This window comes from Chiloscyllium plagiosum, chromosome 6 (assembly GCF_004010195.1).
Source record: "Chiloscyllium plagiosum isolate BGI_BamShark_2017 chromosome 6, ASM401019v2, whole genome shotgun sequence".
Classification (NCBI taxonomy): Eukaryota; Metazoa; Chordata; class Chondrichthyes; order Orectolobiformes; family Hemiscylliidae; genus Chiloscyllium; species Chiloscyllium plagiosum.
The window spans coordinates 50,977,964-50,992,553 of record NC_057715.1 but is presented as its reverse complement, the minus strand read 5'-3'; the positions used below and the strand labels follow the sequence as shown (position 1 = coordinate 50,992,553).

The window sequence follows — 14,590 nt, the reverse complement described above, 5'->3', positions numbered from 1 at the left end:
CCACAGCACCTTCACCTACAACTGCCAAAGGTGTAACAACTGCCTTTTTACTTCCCATCTCCTCAGTATATGAAGGCCCAAACATACCTTCCAAGTGAAGCAGCATTTCACCTGCACTTCTCACAATCTAGTCTACTGCATTCGCTGCTTCCAATATGGTCTCCTTTGCATTGGGGAAATGAAACGTAGACTAGGTGACCACTTTGCAGAACGTTTACGTTCCGTTCGCAAAACAGGACCCTGAGCTTCCAGTTTCCTGCCACTTTAACATATCACCCTCTGTTGCGAGCCTAACATCTGTCTCAGGTTGGCTGCAGTGCTTCAGTGAACGCAATCTGTGAGAACAACAACTCACCTTCTCCTTGGGAAGCCTGCAGCCTTCCAGACTCTATATTGAGTTCAATAATTTTAGGGCCTGAACTCCTCCATGTCCCCTACCACACATACCAAGCCTTTGCTGTTTGAATTCGAGGATCTCTGGACATCAGAGTGTGCCTAGGAAAAATTTACAAATATCAAAATTCACAGCTGACCTTGGAGGAACCTGTTGGGAGAGCTCACAACACAGGAGCAGATGAGTGCATAATTTTTAAATGTAATTTTACTACAAATCTATAATGGTGAGTAGAGTGGATTCTTTCTTAAATATATGTCTTATTGAGAACAGTCTCTTGACTAAATTTTAAAAATATAAACCATAAGTACTAAATTAGTCTGGTGCAGTTTTTTTAGAGCAATAAGGTGGTGCTATTTTCTGAGTATGTAGATTGTGAAGGAGCAGAGTGAGGTGGGAAATTAGGGAGAATTTCCAAATTAATAATGATTACATATGCAGGACGTGTCTGGTTGTGAATCCTGTCAGATTGCATGGATCATTTGGAGTGGCAGATAGATGCCATAAGGAATTTACAGGAGCTAGGGGATGAGATAGATGGCAGTTATAGGAAGGGAAAAAAGCTGCAGATACAGTCCGGTAGATTGGTTAACTGCAGAAAAGGTAGTGCAAGAGTCTCCGATGGCTATCCCTATCTCAAATAAGTGTGCTGTTTTGGAAAATATAGGGGTGATAGATTCTCGGGGAATGTACCATAAACAGCCAAGTTCTAATGTAGTGAAGGGTATGTAAGGTTCCAAGCGTCAATTTGTGATAGGGGAGACTCTAGTCAGAGGAGCAGACAGACGTTTCTGCTCTAACAGCGAGAAATCAAAATGGTTTGTTATCTCACTGGTACCAGGATCAAGGATATCTCCGAGAGGGTGCAGAATGTTTTCAAAGGATAGAGGGACCAGCACGAGGTTGTTGTACACATTGAAACTAATGACATAGGAAGAGAAAAGGATAAGATTCTGAAGAGACAATATAGAGAGTTAGGCCAGAATTTTAAAAATGCGGTCCTCGAGTGCAGTAATATCTGGATTGCTCCCAGTGCTGCGAGCTAGTGGGAGTAGGAATAGGAGGATGGAGCAGATGAATGTGTGGTTGAGGACTGCTGCAGGGAAGAAGGATTCACATTTTTGGATCACTGGAATCTCTTCTGGGGTAGAAGTGACCTGTACAAGAAGGATGGATTGCACCTGAATTGGAAGGGGACTAATATGCTTGCAGGGAGATTTGCCAGAGCTGCTCAGGAGGATTTAAACTACTAAAGTCGATGGGGTGGGACTCAGGGAGATAGTTAAGAAAGAGATCAATCTGAGACGGGTACTGTAGGCAAAAGGAGTGAGTCAAACAGGCAGGGTATGCAGAGAACAAGGTAGGACTTGCATTTATTTCATTGCAAGAGGCCTCACAGGGAAGGCAGATGAACTCTGGGAATGGTTAGGAACATGGGACTGGGATATCATAGCAATTAGAGAGATGTGGCTCAGGGATGGACAGGACTGGCGCTTAATGTTCCAGGATACAAATGCTACAGGAAGGACAGAAAGGGAGGCAAGACAGATGGGGTTGTGGCATTTTTGATGAGGGATAGCATTCCAGCTGTACTGAGTGTGGAACTGAGAAATAAGAAGAGGATGATCACTTTATTGGGATTGTATTATAGACTCCCCAATAGTCAGAGGGAAATTGAGATTCAAACTTGTAAGGAGATATCAGTTATCTGTAAGAATAATAGGGACGTTATGGTTGGGGATTTTAACTTTCCAAACAGAGACAGGGACTGCCATAGCTTTGATGGAGAGGAATCTGTTAAGTGTGTACAAGAAAACTTTCTGATTCAGTATGTGAATGTACCTACTGGAGAAGGTGCAAAACTTGACATGCTCTTGGGAAATATGGCAGGGCAGGTGACTGAGGTGTCAGAGGGGGAGCACTTTGGGGCCAGTGACCATAATTCTTTCGTTTTAAAATAATGTTGGAAAAGGATAGGCCAGATCTAAAATTTGAAGTTCTGAATTGGAAGAAGGCCAATTGTGACAGTATAAGACAAGAACTTTCAAAAGTTAATTGGAGGCGGATGTTTGCAGGTAAAGGGAATGCTAGAAAATAGGAAGCCTTCAAAAATGAGAAAACAAGAGTCCAAAAGGCAAAGCTGGTAGATGTAGGGAACGCTGGATAATTAGAGAAATTCTGGTTTTGGTCAAGAAAAGGAAGGAAACATGTCATGTGTAGACAGCAGAGATGGAGTGAACCCTTAAAGTATAAAAGCAGTAAGCGTATACTTAAGAGGGAAATCAGGAGGGCAAAAAGAGGACGTGAGATAGCTTTGGCAAATAGGGTTAAGGAGAATCTAAAGGCATTCTATAAATACGTGAAGGACAAAATGGTAACTGGGGAGAGAATAGGATCGCCTAAAGATCAGCAAGGCAGCCTATGTGTGGAGCCGCAGGAGATGGGGGAAATACTAAACGAGTATTTTGCGTCAGTGTTTACTGTGTAGAAGGACATGGAAGATATAGAATGTGGGAAAATGGATGGAAACATCTTGAAATTGTCCATATTACAGAGGAGGAGGTGCTGAATATCTTAAAACACAAAGGTGGATAAATCCCCAGGACCTAATCAGGAGTACCCTAGAACTCAATGGGAAACTAGGGAATTGATTGCTGGGCCCCTTGCTGAGATATTTATATAATTGATAATCACAGCTAAGATGCCAGAAGACTGGAGGTTGGGTAAAGTGGTGCCACTATTTAAGAAAGGGAAAGGAAAAGCCAGGGAACTGTGGACTATTGAGCCTGACATTGGTGCTGGATAAGTTGTTGCAGGGAATCCTGAGGGGCAGGATTTACATATATTTGGAAAAGCATGGGCTGATTAGGGATAGTCAACATGGCTTTGTGCATGGGAAATCATGTCTCACAACCTTGATTGAGTTTTTTGAAGAAATAACGAAGAGGATTGATGAGGGCAGAGTGGTGAACATGATCTATGTGGACTTCAGTAAGGCGCTCAAAAGATCTCTCCTTGCTAACCATGGGAGACTGGTTAGCAAGGAGAGATCTCATGGAATACACGGAAAACTAGCAATTTGGATACAGAAGTGGCTCGAAGGTAGAAGATGGAGGGTTGCTTTTCAGGCTGGAGGCCTGTGACCAGTGTAGCGCCACAAGGATCAGTGCTGGGTCCACTGCTTTTTGTCATTTATATAAATGATTTGGATGTGAACATAGTAGGTATAGTTAGTAATTTTGCTGATGACACCAAAATTGGAAATGTAATGGACTGTGGAGGAGGTTACCTTGAACAATGGAATTTTGATCAGATGAGCCAATAGGATGAGGAGTGGCAGATGGATAAATGTGAAGTGCTGCATTTTGGAAATACAAATCAGAGCAGGACTTCAACATTTACTGGAAAGGTCTTAGGGAATGTTGCTGAACAAAGAGTGCAGGTTCATAGTTCCTTGGAGAGCAGGTTCATAGTTCCTTGAAAGTGGAGTCGCAGGTAGATAGGACAGTGAAGAAGGCTTTTTATATGCTATCCTTTATAGGTCAGAGCATTGAGTATAGGAGTTGAGAGGTCATGTTGCGGTTTACAGGACATTGGTTAGGCCACTTTGGAAAATTGCGTGCAATTTGGTCTGTCTCCTATTGGAATGATGTTGTGAAACTTGAAAAGGTTCAGAAGAGATTTAAAAGGATGTTGCCAGGGTTGGAGGGTTTGAGCTATAGGGAAAGGCTGATTAGGTTGGGACAGTTTTCCCTGGAGCGTCGGAGGCTGAGAGGTGACCTAATAGAGGTTTATATAATCATGAGGGGCGTAGGTAGGGTAAATAGACAAAGTCTTTTCCCTGGGGTGAGCAAGTTCAGAACTTGAGGTCGTAGGTTTAGAGTGAGAGGGGAAGGATATAAAAGTGACCTGAGGGGCAACGTTTTCATGCAGATGGTGGTACGTGTATGGAATGAGCTGCCAGATGAAGTGGAGGAGGCTGATACAATTACAACATTTAAAAGGCATCTGAATGGGTATATGAATAGGAGGGGTTTAGAGAGAAATGGGACGAGGTTAGGGTATGATATCTGATCAGCATGGACAAGTTGGACCAAAGGGTCTGTTTCTGTGCCATGCATATCTATGATTTCATGACATGGTCTGCTGTTACACAGTACCTATTGTTAGTTACTAACAGTTTCCATTAACAATTATTCACCCTTCCAGCCAGATCATTATCGATTCCTTGTCTGTCCAACTGTTCTCCTCTCTCTTTGGGCTCTATCCCTACCTATCGTTTACCAATTACCCCCATCCCCTCCACCCTATCTTCTGCATTTCAATCGATATTTTCCTAGCTGCCATCAGTTCTGAGGAGGGGTAACCTGATCCGAAATGTTAACTTTGATTTCTCTTCATAGAGGAGAAAGTGAGGACTGCAGATGCTGGAGATCAGAGCTGGAAAATGTGTTGCTGGAAAAGCGCAGCATGTCAGGCAGCATCCAAGGAGCAGGCGAATCAGGATTCCTGAAGAAGGGCTAATGCCCGAAACGTCGATTCTCCCGCTCCTTTGATGCTGCCTGATCTGCTGCGCTTTTCCAGCATCACATTTTTCAGCTCTCTCTTCATAGATGCTGCCACACCTGCTGAGCTTTTCCAGTTACTTCTCTTTTGTATGTAATTGGTCATCTTGGTAACTGGAAAAAGTATTTTTATTTTACGTTGTGGTCTGTGAAGGAGTGGGACTAGAGAGATGGTGCACCCTTCCAGTATTGATCCAAATGATCTGTATAAGCCAAAAATATCCATGAAGGGTCAGAGGTCCTTTTAGCAAGATAGAGGACAACCTGCCTCCAATGAGACATGCAATAGCAGACCCAATCATCATGTCACAGGCAGCTTTTATTTATATTGGTGTTGAGAGCAATGAGTGGCTCAAGTTGTCAGTTATGGCAAGGTATATCGACAATTATAAATGAATACTGAAAATATTAATCTTTATTTCTACCCATTGGTTTCAGTGAAGAGTGATGACTGCGATTTTGCAATGCATTCTGGCAAAAACTAAAAATCTACTTTCCTGTGTTAACACTGTTACTTCTTGAATACATATTTCAGAATGAGCACAGCCACATGAAGTAAATGAAGTAGAAAGTGCTTAAAAAAAATGGAGACCATTGATCTTGGAGCACATGGTAGTGACCAGAGTCAAATATTGTTTTTGTATGTCTAGAAAATGGAATCAGAAGTTTCGGAGCTTCAAATTGAATTGCAGTCACGGGATGATCTTCTGCAAGTGACAGACATGGAGCAAAAGCAACTGCACAGGGAACTAGCCAGGGCCAAAGAGTCCATAATGCATAAAGATAGAGTTATTAGGTGAGTTTGAGCAGGTCAGCAACTGTCACAGATACTGCTGAACTGTGCTTATATACAATATTGTGTTAAGTGTACTACAGAAAATTGAAGTCATTTTTTTAAATTGTCTTTGACCCAAGATTTTATTTCATGTTGTCATGTTCGAATATAAATTGCATACTTTAAGAAGGACCTCATCGATTTGTGTCCATTCCATCAATGTTTCCATTCTAAGGACACAGTGGTTCATCTGTTACCTTATAGTGCTGGGATGCAGATTTGTTTCCAGTCTTGTGTGGAGTTTGTGCATTCTCCCCGTCTGTGTGGGTTTCCTCCAGGTGCTCCAGTTTCCTCCTGCAGTCCAGAGATGTGCAGATTACGTGGATTAGCCATAGTAAATGTGGGGCTACAGCAATAGGGTAGGGGTATCTAGTCTGGGTGGGATGCTCTTCGGAGGACTGGTGTAGACTTGATGGGCAAAATGGCCTCTTTCTATACTAGGGATTTTATGATCTGCTCAAAAGGACACCTTTTGGACTTTTGCTTGTTGAATGTTTTAAGCTGCACTAGGTTGATGACAGTAAAGGCAGAAGAACAGTACTAACCAAAGACTTGTCTTTTCATATTTGCTTTACATCATTGAACACTTGCACAAGTGTTGTGAGTGAAATATCATAGAACATGAAGCACCTGAAATATCTAATGCACAACAGCTACTTTATCTATGTTCCCTTTTCACTTGCTACAGAAACATTACCTCCAGACATACACTCCAACAGATCCATATATGCCATACAATTTCTCCCCAATGATCTTATTCTACTTCATAAACTAAAATATGAGGACATACTTCATTTTTATAAATAATCACTTTGTAGTTCATTTTTAGTTAATCTATGAAAGGTATGGCACAGATGTGTACAGTGTGACTCCTTAGTTGAAGTTGAACACAATTTTTCTGAATGTGCCCTTCTTTGAAATAGGAAGTAAAGTGAATAGAACTAAGATATGTCAGTGACTTTGTGCATCTGTGTCAGAGGTAAATGAGAAACAGTATCAGTGTTAATCTGTTGCTGGCTAATTCCAGAGTACTCAAGAACATTTTAATAAGGATGGTTGGCAAAAACAAAGATGTTTTTTGTTTGTTTTTATTCACTTGTGGGATGTGCGCATCACTGGCTGGTCAGCAGTTATTGCCCATTGTTATGGAGCAGACCAGGCCCCCTCAAAATCTTTTAATACTATAGTTCAGACCCTTTTTTTTTTCTTATTTTAAAGGTGGATGTGATGTAAAAGATCAAATTACTGAATGTTAAGCAAAACACAATTTATTTAATTACTATAGTAAAGTACAAACAAGTGAAAGAGCAATTTAGAATTCCTTAACATCAGCAAACTTAATTAGCTATATCTATTATTTGGTTAGCTGTTAAAAAAATCATAACATCCCATAAACACACTCCTTGGCAAAAAGGCAAATTCTGATGCAGGTTCTTACATACAGTTCAAACCCCAATCCAAGAGAGGAAAAAAATTGAGAGATGCTGCAGAAAATAATGGTGTGGTATCATTCTCTGAAGTTTCCAACTCTTCTGAGACCCTGAACAGCTTCTGACTGCTGGAAAAAAGCAAAACCCAGCATCCTGATCTGAGAGCTGTCCATACCCATTGGGGTTGTTTCTATTGTTCCAATTGTTTTTTTGAACAAAAAGACATCACATTGTTTACTTAAGCCATCTTCAGTAGCCAGTTCTGTACCACTGCCTTTACAACTTCTCTTCAAAAATGCCCAAGACAAAATTACCCTTCAAAGTGACAGCATAATCACACCATCCCTGATGGTGAGTGGCTGCCTCAAATTGCTGCAGTCTACATTCTGTAAATTGACCCACAATTCCCATGGGGTGGAATTCCAGGATTTTGACCCATTGACAGTGAAGGAATGGCAATACATTTCTAAGTCAGGATGGTGAAGGACTTGCAGGGGGACTTGCAGTGTTTCCATGTATCTGCTACCCTTGTCTTTCAATATGGAAATGGTCAGGGTTTGGAAGGTGTTATCTAAGGATCTTTGGTGAATTTTTGCAGTGCATCCTGTAAGTAGTACACACTGCTGCTTCTGAGCTTTGCCGGTAGAGGAGACGGATATAGTGCAAATCAAACAGTCGGCTTTGTCTTGGATGCTGTCAAGCTTCCTGAGTAGTGTTGGAGTTGCATCCATCCAGGCAAGCAGGAGGCATTCAATTGTAGGTGGTGAATAGATTTTGGACAGTCAGGAGGTGAGCTACTTGCTGTGGTATTCCTAATCCCTGACTTGCTCTTGTAGCCACTGTGTACATGTGGTGAGTCCAGTTGAGTTTTTGGTCAATGGTAACCACAAGGATATGGTTAGTGGGGGATTCCATATGATGACAAGGGTCAGTGGTTACATTATCACTTATTGGAGATGGTCATTCCCTAGCATTTTTGTGTGTGAGTATTAATTGCTACTTTTCAGCCCAAGACTGGATATTATCCTGATCTTGTTACATTTGAACATAGCCACCGGCTATTGGAAAGGTGGACTTTGCAGGGTAAACAATGCTATTGTTGACAGTGTATTTTTCAGGGCATAGGTCAATGGTAGATGGTTTGTCCCATTTTATTTCTTTTTTGAGACTTTGTAGCGATTGATACAACTGAGTGGCTTGCTAGGCCATTTCAGACTTCATTTGAGAGTCGACCACATTGCTGTGGGTCTGAAGTCACATGTAAGCCAGGCTAGACCAGGCGAGGCTGACATATTAGTGAGCCAGACGGGGTTTTCTGACAAACGACAATGGCTTCATGGTTATTAATTGATACTTAATTCCAGATATTTTTTATTGAGTGCAAGTTCCACCATCTGCTGTGACAGAATTTGAACCCTAGAGCATTAGTTCAGTTTTTGAATTAATAGTTTAGGTTCCTCTTTATCTACACTGCTTCTTATCTCCTCCAAAGAATTGTAATAAACTTGTCAGGTATGATTTTACCTTCACAAAGCCGGGCTGATGCTTAATTGTATTATGAGGTTCTAAATGCTGTACTATTTTATTCTTTATAGTAGATGCAAATCTTAGACTAACTGGGCTATAATCAACTTTTTTTTTATCTCTCTCCATTTTTTAATAAAGATGTTATATTGAAAGTTTTCCAATCCTCTGGGAGTATTCTAGAATTAAACGGGAGGATTATTACCAGTGTGTTTACTATCTATGTACTTTTTCCCTCCCCATCATTCCACTCCAACTTTAGCCCCTTCATTATTTAGAATGTTTGGAATGCTTTTCAAATCCTCCACCAGTAAGAACACTGCCAGTTCTTTTCAAATGTCTCACTTTCACCTTTAATATTCTTGTCCTGTCACATCCCAAATGACTATCAGCCACATCATCTTCTGGATTTAGATCAATCTACAGCTCTCCAGAACTGTGAGGCCTTTCACAACAAAAAGAGGGTCTTGAAATGCAGACATTCTACTTAAATAAGCAAAAAGACCTAACAATTTGCACAAAGCAGGGTCCCAAAAGCAACAAATTAAACAAAGCATCAGTTAATGTAGCTTCAATTGTATTGGTTAAGTGAGAAACATTGCCAAGACATAGGAAAACTTACTGATTATCTTATTGTCAAGTAATTTATAGCCACTTGAAAAAGCAGATTTGTGTTTAACGTCACCTGTGAAGGGTGGTGCCTTTGACAATGTAGCACTTCTTCCATTCTACACAAAAGTATTGGCCTTGACGAATATGACCAGAAGACATAGGAGCAGAAATTAGGCCATTCAGCCCATTGAGTCTGCTCCACCATTCAACCATGATTGATAAGTTTCTCAACCCCGTTCTCCCGCTTTCTTGATCCCCTTGATACTCAAGAACCTATCTATCTAAGTCTTAAATATACTCAATGACCTGGCCTCCATAGCATTCTGTGGCAATGAATTCCATAGGTTCTGGCTGAACAAGTTTCTCCTTATCTCTGTTCTAAAAAGGTCTTCCCTTTACTTTAGGTCTTATTCCAAGGTCTTCCTCGGTGCCCTCAGGTCTAAGTCTCTCCTATCAATGGAAACATCTTCCCAACATCTCCTCTGTCTGGGATATTCAGTATTCTGTATGTTTCAATTAGATCCCTCCTCATCCTTCTAAACTCTGAGTAAAGACCCAGAGTCCTCAAATGTTCCTCATATGTTAAGCTTTTCATTCCTGAGACCATTTTTGTGAACTTCTGAACATGCTTCAGAGCCAGTACATCATTCCTGAGATACAGGGTCCAAAATCTGTGCACAATACTCCAAATGTGGTCTGACCAGAGCCTTATTGAGACTCAGAAGTACACCCCTGCTTTTATGTTCAAGTCCTCTCAAAGTAAATGCCATCATTGTATTTGCCTTCCTAACTACTGACTCAATCTGCAAGTTTACCTTGACAGAATTCTGGACTAGAACACCCAAGCCTCTTTGTACTTCAGACTTCTGAATTTTCTCCCCATTTAAAAAAATTGTCTATGTCTCTATTCTTCCTACTGAAGTGCACAACCTCGCACCTTCCCGTATTGCACTCCATCCGCCACTTCTCTGCCCACTCCTCTTCTAATCTGTCCAAATCCTTCTGCAGCCTCCTCAATGCTACCCGTCCCTCCACCTATCTTTGTATCATCTGCAAACTTAGCCAGAATGCCCTCAGTTCCTTCATCTAGATATTAACACATAAAGTGAACAGTTGTGGTCCCAACACTGAGCCTTGTGGAACTCCACTTGTCACTTGCTGCCACGCTGAGGTAGACCCTTTTGTTCCCACTCTCTGCTTTTTACCAGACAGCCAAGCTTCGACCCTTGCTAGCACCTTGTCTCTAACAACAGCACTACGCTAATCTTGGCTGTGATGTCATGAGCCCTGATCTTATTCAGTGGCCTCCTGCCAGCCCCCTTGTCAAAGGCTTACTGACGTCCATGTAGATAACATCTTTTGGCTCACCTTGGTCTAATCTATTCGTTACTTCCTCAAAGAATTCTAGCAGATTTTTCAGGCATGACCTCCCTTGATGAAACTATACTGACTTTGTCCTATTTTACCTCACACTTCCAAGTATTCAGCAATCTCATCTTTCACAATGGATTCCTGGAACGTTGGTGGGTTTGTGGGCTACCATGATGCCAAGGGGTCTGAGTTGTCTGGTAGTCATTTCCAAGATGTCTTTGATGTAGGTGAGAGTGGCTATGGTTTCTGGGCATGTTTTGTCTGCTTGTTTGGGTTTATTGCTGAGAAATCTGTGGATTATGTTCATTGGGTACCCATTCTTTTTGAATACATTGTATAGAATTCACCTACTCAGGCCCTTTGGCAGTATGGTAGCCCACATACCCACCAACACACTAAAACAGCAGCTAATGAACTTGAAAGACCCTATACAGACAACAAGCACAACTAATGTCATTTACAAAATACCGTGCAAGGACTATAACAAACACTACATTGGACAAACGAGCAGAAAACTAGCCACCAGGATACATGAACATCAACTAGCCACAAAAAGACATTACCCACTCTCACTAGTATCATTACTTAGAGATGAGAAAGGACACCACTTCGACTGGGACAACACATCCATTCTAGGACAAGCCAAACAGAGACACACATGAGAATTCCTAGAAACATGGCATTCCAATCGAAACTCTATCAACAAACACATTGACTTGGACCATCCCTTGAGAAAAAGAACAGAAAATGACATCACCAACCCAAAGAAACCTATACATATAAATAGAAAGCAGGAATCATCAGCAATGCTTCATCTGGATGCTCACTGAAAATGTTACCTAGTATGGTGATGAAACGTCTGAAAATGAACCTTTCAGCTCAGTGAGCAAACCTACATCCATTGTAAAAGAATGCTAAAGGAGGAATAAGGTCAATTATGGACCAATAAAAGGGTTTACACATGGAGGCAGTGGGCTTGGTTGTGGTTATCCACTTTCATAAGAAAAGTAGAGGTGCAAGAGTATTTTTAAAATGGAAATTACAGAGTATGGATGTGTAAAGGGACTTGGATGTTCTTGTCAGTAACTTATTGAAAGTTAACATGCAGATGCATCCAGCTATTAGGAAGGTTAGTGGGATGTTGGCCTTTATCACTAGAGGATTTGACTAGAAGAGGACTATGATCAAGATTCACAGACTCCTGTTGTCATATTTTTGGTCCTGGGGACTAATGGATGGGACGATGGAGTGCTGCTGTGTCTGCTTCTGTAGAATACTCTGACAGTATTGGACTTTCATAGCAACTGCAACCAGTCCATGGAGGCAGATAGACAGTTGTTAGATTTGCTATACTGCCACAGCTTCTGGACAATGAGTGTCATTGTGTTCCATATGCCTGTTGCCTGCTGCAGCTTCTCCCTGTGCGTGTGGATGAAGCCCCAGATTGCTGACCCTATGGGGTCATCTCCTGTCTTGGCTGAGCAGGTGCCTGGTCTCTGGCAATCATCTGAGTGCTGGAGTGTTTCTTCCTTAGCCAGCTGTGGAACTTTTAGAGCGAGGTGCTTTTTGATTGTGAACCCACACTTTCAATACCCATGATCCCCACAAAGGTGTCTGTAAGTAGGATGATGGGGCTGTGCAGGAGGCAGCCTTGCCACTGCTTCCTCAGAGGACAAAGGTACCCTCATCCTCAGTGGCCCAAAAGGGTAGTCCTTCCACAGCCAGCAACTTCTCTGTGGACATCATCATTATGGGGTTTCCAGCATCTGCCAAATGAGAGAGCGGAAGTGATGTGGCCAGTGGGATGCAATGACTGAGAGTGATAGCAGGGTTAATGTGAGTGTGGCAGTGGCATGCAGCGTGTTACCTACTCATTTAGAGAGACCTGGCAGTTTCTGCATGTCTACAGGAGTGCTCCTAGTCTTGTCTTGTAGGTTTTAGGTTCCTTTCCTTTTAAAGGGAAGGATATGGATGCCGATCACACCTTCCACCTGTTTTAGGTTGTCTTGGCTTGTAATGAGAAAAAGGGAGGTAATAAGTGAGATTGGAACAGGAGTAGGCAACTCTGCTCCTCAAGCTTTATCTGTCATTGATTGAGATCATGACTGATCTGAGGCCTAACTCCATATGCCTGCCTTTGGCTCACATCCCTTTGTTTAACAAAGTTATTTGTGTCAAAAGGTGTGGTGCTGGAAAAGCACAGCAGGTCAGGCAGCATCCGAGGAGCAGGACAATCGACATTACGGGCATAAACCTTTCATCAGGAATGATTTACCTCATGTAAAATTAACATCTGATCTAACATCCACTGCCATAGAGACATAGAATCATACAGCATGGAAACAGACCCTTTGGTCCATCCAGTCCATGCCAAACATAATCCCAAACTAAACTCATGCCAACTGCCAATTCCTGGCCCTTATCCATCCAAACCTTTCCTATTAATGTATTTATCCAAATGGGTTTTAAACATTGTAATTGTACCCACATCCACCACTTCCTCAGGAAGTTCATTCCACATGTGAACCACCCTATGTGTAAAAAAAATTACCTCTCATGTTGTTTTAAAATCGTTTTCCTGTGGAAGAGAGTTTCGAACCTCTACCATCCTTTGTACGTACAAGTGCATCCTAACATCTCTCCTAGACTGTTTATCTGGCCCTAGTTCTCAGACTATGCCCCAGTTCTAAATGACCAATAGATAGATGGTGAGGTTTTCTAAAAGACTGAGGTTGCAACCTGGAGAACATACAGGATTAATGGTGTAGGAGTTTTTGGGAGGAGGTGCTGGGAGAGAGAACAGATGAGGGGATATGTTGCAGGTAACAGTGAAAATGATGGATCCTGAACCTTGGAAGGAAGTGTGTACAATGGCATTGATTGAGGTGACAGAAATAGAATGTGGCACTTGACCTGCATTGTGGGCAAGGCCATTGATCCTTTGGCATTGCTGGCCATCCCTTCATACCCTGGAGATGGGATCTGATGAGGCTGGCAGGAACTGATTGCACAGCCTCCTCTGCCAGTCTTCTGGGAAGAGGCCTCCTCTCCTTTGCACTTTTCCCATCCACCTGGATCTCCAAGTTTCTGTCAGAGAAACACAGTGACATCTTAACCTTTTCTGCTATGCTCTAGTTCTATCTATTAATGAGCAGGGCAGCTTGGGAATGCCAAACTTATCTGGGTGTACAGTGGTATTTTAAAGATAGCAGATCCTTGAGATATTGGGGCCGTTGTGAGGATATCTGCTAAGTAGTGAATTATTTCAGGAATGATGCTTGGTAAGATGGAGTGGAAGTTGTATGTGAGAGATGTCATAGGGCCTGCTAAATAATTAATGAGGTGAGTTTGGTCAGACAGGGCAAGAAAGCTTGCTAGGTCTCTGAAAGAAAAGTCATCCAAACACTACTTGCAACTCCAATTTAGCCAAAAAAGGTCAATTTCAGCCCTGTGTTTCTATCTTCTCAAATGTTGCCTAAGCTCTGAGTACTTCCACCATTGGACGGCATGGTGGCTCAGTGGTTAGCACTGTTGCCTCACAACACCAGGGTCCCAGATTTGATTCCAGCCTTGGGCAACTGTCTGTGTGGACTTTGCACATTCTCCGTGTGTCTGTGTGGGTTTCCTCCGGGTGCTCCGGTTTCCCCCCACAATCCAAAGATGTGGAGGTTAGGTGAATTGACCGTGCTAAATTGCCCATAGTGTTATGTGTATTAGTTAGAGAGAAATGGGTCTGGGTGGGTTACTCTTTGGAGGGTCGGTGTGGACTGGTTGGGCCGAAGGGCCTGTTTCCACACTGTAGGGAATCTAATCTAATTTTCCTCTTGTTTGTTGACACTATTTGCAGTTTGAGATAATT

General features: G+C 42.1%; 1 protein-coding gene across 1 annotated transcript in view; it reads left to right on the top strand.

The window, feature by feature from the left end:
• The window catches only part of LOC122551048 (centrosomal protein of 63 kDa-like), a 47,252-nt gene extending 40,230 nt beyond the window's left edge, over positions 1–7,022 (top strand). The window contains exons 5-6 of the mRNA XM_043692691.1: positions 5,610–5,755; positions 7,013–7,022. Of these exons, the coding sequence (XP_043548626.1) occupies positions 5,610–5,755; positions 7,013–7,022 (156 nt within the window). The remainder of the gene's footprint in view (positions 1–5,609; positions 5,756–7,012) is intronic.
• Positions 7,023–14,590: the final 7,568 nt, after the last annotated feature.